Source organism: Poecile atricapillus, chromosome 6 (genome assembly GCF_030490865.1).
Source record: "Poecile atricapillus isolate bPoeAtr1 chromosome 6, bPoeAtr1.hap1, whole genome shotgun sequence".
NCBI lineage: Eukaryota > Metazoa > Chordata > Aves > Passeriformes > Paridae > Poecile > Poecile atricapillus.
Window position 1 is genome coordinate 23,227,082 of NC_081254.1, and position 10,099 is coordinate 23,237,180.

Genomic DNA, 10,099 nt, shown 5'->3' on the forward strand with positions numbered 1-10,099 from the left:
AAAGCAAAGAAGAGTATAATGAAATTTGGAGAATAAAAGTCAATTTATTAGAAGATAAAAACCAAAACTCAAAGAGCAGAAAACTAGAAATTATTACAGCTACCTCTGTTAATTAAAAAAACACACATTAAAATATGAAACTAAAGAAAGAGCAGCATGTCCAGACCCCTCCTTTATGGCTTCTCACTGCACAATTATTCCACCACCTTCTCCCCAGCTGGTCTTTGTTTTGTGCTTCTGTTATCTTTCCGTTTTATAAACAGCTATGCAGGTGACCAAATTAAGAAACAAAGTTATTGTTTCTGGCTGAAGGGGAAGATTCCAGCTTCCTTTTTGGGGAGAACATGTTTACCTAGATGGGTATTTGTAAAAGTACCACCTGAGATTTTGAAAAGCATGGAATTATGCTGATATTTCTCATGTTGAAATATCTTCTCAAATTGAATTCACAAACTAGAAAAGGACCACCTTTCCTATGCCAGGCTTCCATGAAAGCAATGCTCCTGCCATGGTCTTTGTGGGAGAACATGGATTTTGGTGAACTCAGGTGTCTTTCTAAGATGTATTTTCATATTACTTGTCAATTTTGTGCCTCAAAGACAATGCAATTAAATGATATAAAACAACTCTACTGCATTCTACTTCACTTCTAATTCCTCAGTAGAAAGCAAAAAGAAATACCAAATATAGATGCAGAAAGCCTCTAATTCCTCACTGGACCTCCTTCAGGTGCTTCAGATCCCCACATGCACACACCCTTACATCATATGCTACCTGGAGCAGCAAGAGTGGGAGTTCTTTTCAAGAAATCCCAGGTGGAATCGGCCACCTGGATCAGAGTTGGTGTTTTCAATGGCTGTGATATGTGTAAAATACATAAAAATGTGTGAGAGAGACAGCTGAATCCTTGAGGTGCAGTCAGATAAACCGCTTCAGTAGCTACTGTTCCAAGGTAGGGCCTTACAGCACCTCATCCACTCTGGAGTTTTATTCACCCCCTGCAATGGCTTCCTTGGTGGGAGAAGAGGAAGTTTGGAGCTGGAGATGGTAACCTGTGGCACCAAACCATCCATTCAAGGCACTGAGCCTTTGATCTTTATCTGTAAAGCTATCTCAAAGCTCTGAAGAAAAGTTCAAAGAGTTTTGCTTATCAGGAGAAGTCAAAGCTCCCTATCTGAGAGGAAGAAAGAAAAAGGAATTGTTTTCACCTGTGTTTGGGAGATGCACAAGGGAAAATGACAACAGTTTATATTCATTTTGACAAGAGTGTTAAATTTTTTTCAAGTCTCAGAAACATCCTATTCTACTCACTTTTGAATCATCCACTATTTTGCCTAAAGGCAAACCCCATAGTTAGAGCAGGTGTGTGTTTACATGGTATACACAGAAGCACAGAAAGGCTAAATATTGATTATATTTTTCATCTTCATTTGTCCTCTATGTAATCTTTACAAAAAAGCTGTCAGTCCTCCTTGTACTGGTAAGTACTAATATCCACTGAGTAAATAAAAAATGTAGCATGTAAAGGGATAATACATCCTTGACAGAAATCATGCCTAATGTAAAAGTAAACAGTGTAATTTGGGTTTATTGGGAGTTCTGCATATTGAAAGAACCTATTCTAGGCTTCCAATGCTAAGCATTTGAATTTGCCTGGAAATAAACAAACAAAACCTCCAAGATTTGGACACCTCTTCCCTCTTATGCAGATTGCTCTCCCCTTTATCCCAACTGAAAAACAGTGACACTGTAATGAATACAGAAAATAATTAGGTATTATGATACGTAAGTGGATATTACATGTCACTTCTTAACATTAAAAGGTAAAGCATGCTTTCTGTTCTGTGACTGACCTGCTCTGTTTTCAGCCCTTTTTTTGGTTTACTGATCTCTTTTTCGCACCAGCTCTCTGGTGCATATAAGTTAATATAAGTTAATGCATTATAAAATAACACCCCCCTCCCCCCCCCCCAGAAGCCACATTCAAAAGACTTACTCCACTTTTCTGGAAGGTTTTCAAGCAGCAGGAGGAAGCTCAACACATTAGGCTACTCTAAAATACAGTTCCAGTCAATACTAGAGAGAGTGCTGTACCTCCCTGAAGGATTAGTACCCCTACAGCCTGGGTACAGTCTCTCTCCACTGAAGGAGAACAAGGACAGAAATTTAAAAGAATTAAGTAGCTTTTATATTTCAACAAGAAGAGGAAGCAGAAAGGCATTGTAAGGAAATGAATAAAGAGAGGATCTGGTATGGACCCAGAATATTACCACTGACAAACACCACTGTTCTTGGGCTGAAAGTGTTCTTGCTCAAGCACCAGAAGCATTATACTCATCACAGATGTGGGGTGGCACTGACAGGGGTCTAATGGAGGGTACTCATAGATCAGTTTTGTTTGTTTTCTTCTGAAGCCAATCAAATTTCGTTGAAATGCTGGAGAAATTCCCTAGCTGATCCCTATGTCACTTTAATGGAGCCCAATGGGCTGCCATTGAAAGGGGAAATTCCGCTCTTCTCTGCCCTGGTGCTTCCCCAGCTATGATGATTCATGGGACTTCCAGCTGGGAAACTAACTTCTTTTTTCTTTTGCCAATTTAGATACCAGCAGGATCAGATCCAGCTCTGTCATGTGGTCATTGGAACCCTAATGCCAGTGAGAGAAGGGCAGGGTGAGCAGGGCAATTGGGAGGGTGGAAGAAAGGGACTTGCTCTTTTGGTGGCAGCTCAGACTCAGACCAAATTCAACTGGCCATGTAGCTGCAGCTTCAGCAGCACTTTGCTGCCTCTGTGCTTCTTGCAGAGATGCCTACAGCATCCATATTTTAAGATAGGAAGGAAACATTTAGCCACATGTATAGACTCTTGCATTAATAGCATCCTTCACCTGGTTTCCCCTTGAATTAAGCTTGAAAAACATATACTCATGTTTCTCATGTTATTGCCTCAGGATGAGTTATTTCAATTCTTTCTAAAGTATTTACTGTGCAGTAATTTATGTTGAGGTCAGAAACTCGTAGCATTGCACATCTGGCTTTGCTTATTTCTGGGGAAAAAAATTTGTTCAAAGTGTATATACTAACTGATTAGGATAAAGATGCTAACAGAATTTTCAAGTTTCTGTTACAACTCACTGATTTATTACAGCTGGCACAAACCAAACATATTTACATCACATCCTCTTACAGTTTACCAAAAATCTAAGATGATGCCCTAAAGCCAAATGGGAAAATACTGTCCCTTTTAGCCACTGTTTTCCACCAATTTTTCAATTCTCCTGTCTTCTGAGCATATAAACTAATATGGTTTTCCAGTGGGGCTTTTTTGCAATGATTTATGATTGTCATATTTACCTTCCAAAAGCAAAGCATCTATCACATTTTAATGTCCTGCACAGTATGTAGGGTTGGAATGATTCTGTAAAACACAAAACTGTTTTGTTCTGGAATCAACATATCACTGGGTACCGGCAATATCATATTATGATTTAGTATCTAGCACTCTACACAGCTGTATGGGGTACATTTATAAACTAAAGGTAAAAAATTTTTTACGTTTTACCACGTTTGCTGGAATGTTGGTTTTTCCCCATGGCCATGAAAATTAATTTCTTGGTTTATCTGCTTGGGTCTTGATAATTTATTATTTTACTAAAAAAAAAATCCCAAAACCCTATGTCATTAGATCAAATCTAAATTACTCGCTTCTGCTGAATAACTGACAGCTGCAGGCCAAGGATCATGTCATTTGTGATTGCTATGGTTGACAAATGCTGCTACTCTGGACAGCTATTTTGGCAGAACTACAGTGTCTCTACAAGGCCTTGTTTTATTTGGAACACTGTGCATACGAAGCAGTGCCAATTACTTAATAATTTTGCCAGCACAAGTAGAATAAAGCTATAGGAACTATATAAGCATAGCTGATCTTGTGAACAGATTCCACTCCTACACTGCTGTCTACCTGCAGAGATTAAAGCAGGGCATGTCTTGATAGTTTCAATATTTACTGCATCATTTTGTCTCAATTACTGTATTTTTGTTTAAAACACACATAGATCACAGTCACACTTAAACATACTTTTCTATAAACAGCAATATAGGCAGGAAATTCTGTGTGAGAATAAATCCTATATAGTGGTCCAGTTTGGTTTTTTTCCCTCTCTTCAGTTTGTGGGTGGAGTTTTTGGTTTTTTTTTTTTTTTTTTTTTTTTTTTGGTTTGGTTTGTTTGGTTGGTTTTTTAGCCAGGGGATTGGTGCAGGTAGGATGACATAGATGGAAAGAAGAAAAGAAGCTTTAAATGGATTGGTAGAATGAAGTGGTTGCACAGAGAGAAGGGAATAAAGAAGGACAAATATAGATGGGATGGAGGCTGTGCTGTGCTGAAGCAAGGTCAGAGGGAGAAACAAGAGGATTTGACTTAGAGAAGTCACACTGAGTGAAAGAATGGATTTTTGCAGCGGTATCTGGGGAAGTTTGCATTTCCTATCTCATTTCGTTCCAAAGTTCAGAGATGAGAGATTCATGAACTATTTAAGCTGACAGAAAATCAGAGGAAATAGAGATTATAAAACTATCTTTTAATCAGAATCCTGTGCTTTGTATGGCAAACAGGACCTAACAATCCTACAGAAAAAGCTTTTGTTTGCACTCATCAGCACAGCAAATGTAGCCGGTGATCTCCTTTCCCTGTACCTGTGAAACTCAACTTTGAAGACTGCAAATCACTGAACTGTGATTTCATGTGACCTTATGTTCAGTCTGCATTTTGGTGGGCTAAAACATGGGTGTACCACAAAAGCTGCTGTCACCATGGAGTGATACTGTGCAGTCAGGAGACACTGGAAGCTGAGACAGGAGGTGGCTGTGGGTGGCAATAGATGGTGAAGAGCAGACCTTCACAGCTGTTATGTCCTCAGGGCAGATTAGACTTTTGCTAGAAAGAGAACACCAGAGCAGGCAGAAGAGCAGAAGTGAGGCTGAGAGAATTGGGATTGTTCAGCCTGGAAAAGGTAAAGCTCTGGGGTGATCTTATTGCAGCCTTTTAGTAACTGAAGGGGGTCTACAAGAAATCTGGAGAGGAGCTGGTTACAGGGGGATGTAGTAACAGGACATGGGGGAATGGCATCATCTAACTGAGAGCACTTTAGATATTAGGAAGAAATTCTTTACTGTGAAGGTGGTGAGGCACTGGAACAGGTTGGCTTGAGAACTTGTGGCTGCCCCATCCCTGGAAGTGTTCAAGGCCACACTGGACTGGACTTTGAGCAACCTGATCTAGTGGAAGGCTTCCCTGCCCATGATGGAGGGATGGAAACAGGGTGGTCCCTTTCAACACAAACCACTGAATGGTTTTTGTATTAGTTCCCTTGTTAAATAGAAGGGTTTCAGTCCTAATTCTATAAAAATCAAGAGGGGTTTCCTTAAGGCCTGAATATCTCTGGTCTGTCAGACTTGGAGGTGTTTTATCATTTGCATAGCCTTTCCTCTGGACTCTGTGTAACTAATAAGAGGTTGAGATGTTGAAGTTGGATGTGGGCTTTGACGCCTAATTCTGTCATGGGGAACATTCTCTAGGTTACTTTGAAACTCCAGTTTATTTCTTGCTTGAGTTTCTTTTTTGTTCTTTTGTCCTGTTCAAGTTAATTGAGGCAATACACTAAGTTAAAATTTGTCTTGAAAAAACAGATAAAGTTTCTGTTTGCTACCACTAAGAGGAATTAGTAGAACTACTATAATAAAGTATTTTCTTACAGCACAAAACTAATATTCAGATATTCCCCAATGCTCCCTATGGTAAAGCACCCTATAAGGAGGTATCAGTTTACAGCTAAATATCATTTAAATCCCAAATTAATTAATTTTCTACTACATGCTTTCAAGAAGACACATTGTCAGAAGATCCTCTGTTAAAGAAAAAGGCCTAGCAGTTATAGCCACGCTACCACTAGAAAATTAGTGAAGACTATAAACACCTCCAAGTCTGACAGACTACAGACACTCAGGCCTTAAGGAAGCCCCTCTTGATTTTCACAAAATTAGGGCTTAAACCCTTCTGTTTAACAAGGGGGACTAATACAAAATCCTGCAATAAACCCCAGACACACTTGCTCAACCCAAGAAAAGTAAATTGCCAGTTTATTTCCACTCCCTCTTAAATAGGCATTATGCTTGGAGATAGGGATTTTAAGTCTTTGTTTTTGCTGGGGGCAGAGATGGACTGCTGGAAATTAATGAAGTCATATGAAATTAACATGAAACTGTGCTCTTGGAAAAGGCTGTTTGCAATCTGGAACTTGCTGGCTGCATGACCTTAGGCAAGTGAAAGCATGTGGCACACTTTGGTTTGTGCCGTGGTTTGCCCATCACCGCAGCAGTGATGATGCCTTCAAAATGACTTTGTGCTAAACAGCAAAGCCAGCTATGGGCAGAGGGTCATCATTAAGGTCTGTGGTCATAATAAAAAAATGCAGCAGGTCTGAAGAGATGCCATGACACAGTCACATATAGTAGCTAGAAATTATTTAAAAACCAGGAATCATAGACTTACAGTCTAGGGAAGTTAAACCACAAAGGAGTCTGCAAGGTTAGTGCAGGCTTTTCTTTTGAGCTGCTAACTTCCCATTACCCATGCTGCCTACTGTCCCTGATCATGAGTGCATCTATTTCTGTATGTTTGCAGCATAATTTTTTTCCCTGAAGTTCAGTCTGAAATCCAGGCACACTAGAGCTTGCCACGGCAGCATGGCTATTGCTCATGTATTCACCTCACTCTTTGGGAAACAATTCAAAGTACCAAAACACTTGTATGTCACAGATTAGTTTCTCTCACAATAAATAACCAAGCCCTTGAATTAATTTTTCCTGACCATAAGGAAGCAGTTAGAATACACAATGTACTCTAAGGAAATATTTGTATAATACTGTGCATGTCTTCTAAGAAACATTATATAGAAATTAATACCGTAATTCCATGAAGCTCCAGAATTCCTGTTCAACTATTACTGAAGTTAGTTGAGTGGCTTTACTGCAAGCAATGTACATACCACAACATGTTAGGCAGACAGGCATATAAGAGCACTTCTGGTTCTTATTGTTGCAACAAACTCAACAAACGGAACACAATAAGAATTCAGATCTGAAGTAAGATTTGCTAATGCAACAAAAAGCTAAGTCTGATAGGCTCAACTATACCCATGGAGAATAGTTGAGCTTAGCAAAACCACATAATATCTAGTTTTCCAGGTCTACACTTAAAAGAAAATCAAAAGATCCTCTCTCAGACACTGACTCAACAGCAGTGCTTTTTAAACTTTTTCTGCTACAAAGCAGAAATTTTAAGAAAGCTATCTTTAAAAATGCAAACTATAATCACATAAATTGAAACTCCGTTTGGCAGGAACATTTCTTGGCATTGCATCTTAGCGTATGAAGAAAAGTATGTTTTTGACATAACCATTTAGATCATGTAACATTCAGTACAAACTCTGCAGTGTTCCATGCAGACAGATGTGGTATTAAGGAAGTCAACTGCACTGTCAGCAGGTCACAGAGCACGAGGGGGTATCCAGGTGTTTCAAAGGGGGAAAAGGCTGTTGCCATGTTACGCTGATCTCTTCCTGTATTTGCACATCTCTCTTAAATTTATCCTATGGATATCTACTCATGGAAAGCTCTGCCTTCAGGTTTTAAAATTATGATACCATAGTAAGATTTTTGTAGCCACATGTCCAGGTTTCTAAAGAATATTTTGACGTGCTCAAGTCGAAGCATGTGTGTCCACTGTGTGTGGTGAGAACACTCACACGCTTGAGAAACAAGTGCTCCTACATTCCCTGCACAAATAAGCTGAATTTGCCATGAGGAGGAGAAAAAGAGTAACTTGTAATACTTCAGGCTACTACAGGAAAGTAGAGCTACTTCTTTCTCTTTTACAACAATATTAGAACTTCAGACAAGATGGAAATTGTCATCTATGTGAAGATGCAGTAGAGGTGTGGTGCTGCCTTTCAGGTTTAGGGCTTTTGATTCAGTTCACTAAAAAGTTGTGGGCAGTTATAACCCTCACATCTAGACTCACTTTAGATACTTGAAGGTAATCTTGCTTTAATTGTTTGGAATCAAGCTTTCCATCTTGTTCCTCAACTTGTTATTTATTTAAAGATAGCTAGTTCAGACCAACACTGAGCTCTGACACCATTTAAACCAGTTTAGACTACTTAAGGTGGTAAATTGCAGAAAATTAGGAAATTCCCTGTGTTCTTCCCCCTGTCCATTGAGCCTTCCACAGACTTCTTGCCTGGGCCTAGGATGCAGCCTGCTTGGCTTTCATTAGGTGTGCCTAGCTGAGGAACCTGTGTCACTGCAGATCTGTAAGTACACATCCCCCACAGCAATATTTCAACAGTATGGAAAAAGTAGGTATCAATAAACTGCATTCCATCAAAATTAGCTTTACAAAGGATTATTCCAGTTTGCTTGAAGGTCTCTGGGGAGAGGGAGAGAGACTTGAGAAGGGTTTATAAGTTAGTGTTGAGTGCTTAAGTATGACTTATTTTAGGAAAAAATATTTTTCAGTATTTCATTCTTATTTTTTTAGAGGAGGAAAAGAATTCCACATTGCTTTAATCTGAAACAGAACTTCTTTTAACTATTCAGAAAGACAGTCATGATGAAAGAGCCTCGAGGTGCCAACTGTACCAGCACATGAATCGAGACACACTAAAAATACTTCAGTAATGGCCAGCTTCTGCTTTTTTCCTCTCAAACCCTGTATTTAACATTGCTCTCCTTCACTAAGGAACATTTCCTGTTTTCCAGTTTCCTCTATTCCACCACTTCTTTCGAAGATTAGGAAATATTACAGAACTTAACTGCAAAAACCATCTTCATAGGACATTAAAGCATTAAGCAATTAATTTCTTCTAATTTGCATAAGACTCATACATCACAGTGAGTCACGCACTATTTCCTTACAGCTTTGAAAGCAGACACTGTGAAAATATTCCTCTTTGCGCTGCAGGTGAAGCCGACACACATTTTGCTTTGAAAATCTGTGTTATCCACTCCAGACCTGTGTTTACCTCCCGCACTTCCCCGCAGCCCCTTGGCAAAACCGGGCAAAACTCCGTTTTACTCTAAAGCTTCTGCCAACTTCCTCGTGCCTCGGCGCCTCCCAACCGCCCCGCTCTGGGCTGCGGGCAGCGGCCCGTCCCACCGCGCGTCCCCGCAACAGCCCCGTTCCCGGAGGAGACCGGGAGCGGACCAGCCCCTACCTGAACTTCTCCCCGGCCGGCACCGTCAGCTTGTTGAGCTTGTCCATGCCCGTGAGCGCTGCCCCGCCGGGACGCGCCGCCCTCGGCCCGGCACCTGCCGGTGCCGCCGCTCCCCCGGCCGGGCTCTCCCTCAGCCGGGTCCCGCCGCGGCCGCGCCGCGCCAGCGAAGCCTGTCCCCGTCCCGTCCGCCGGCACCGGCAGAGGAGGGACCCGGGCTCGGCTCGGCCCCGCCCCGCCCGGGCCGCGCACAGGTGGCTGCGGAGCCGGGAGCCGAGGAGGAGCCTTTGGGCTCGGGGCCGCGCTGATCCGCCCCTGCCGCCGCAGCCGCCGGGACGCGCTGGCTCGGGGCTGCGGGGCAGCGGCGCGGGCGGCCCGGCGGGCGGGTGGGGACGGGCCCAGCGGGCCGGGCCGGTGACCCTGCCCAGCCCAGCCCAGGTGACCTGGCCGGCTGCGGGGTGAGAGGCAGGCGCCTGGCTCCCCTCCTCCTCCCCGCTCCTCTACACTCCTGGTGAATTTGTGCCAGTTGGGAACATGCTCCGTGGGAGCTTTTCCGAGATTCCCCAGTAATAGCAAGAGAAAACCATCATCGTATCCCCATTCTTTTGAGTGTAACTGTAAAGAGAAAAAAGTTTCTTACCCTATTTTAAACTAAGGCAGGAGAAAACCCTCATCCTTCAGAGACACAGCCAGGCTGTTGCCACTCAAGAGGCAGATAGCTGACTGTCTTATGGCTCTGATATGTCTGAGCCTGGGACTTGTTGCTCAGTCTTGAGCTCAACCATATTTTCCTCTATAAAGATGAACTTTGGAGGCAGCAGTTGCTT

The 10,099-nt window shown here is 42.0% G+C and overlaps 1 protein-coding gene across 5 annotated transcripts in view; it reads right to left on the reverse strand.

Moving 5' to 3' along the window:
• Positions 1-9,670, reverse strand: part of BLNK (B cell linker) — a 44,472-nt gene extending 34,802 nt beyond the window's left edge. For 3 of the 5 annotated variants that reach the window (XM_058840974.1, XM_058840975.1, XM_058840973.1), the window contains exon 1: positions 9,276-9,670. In XM_058840974.1, coding sequence (XP_058696957.1) covers positions 9,276-9,322 — 47 coding nt within the window. In that variant the 5' untranslated portion in view covers positions 9,323-9,670. The remainder of the gene's footprint in view (positions 1-9,275) is intronic. The other 2 variants (XM_058840977.1, XM_058840976.1) reach the window with 1 other exon arrangement.
• Positions 9,671-10,099: the final 429 nt, after the last annotated feature.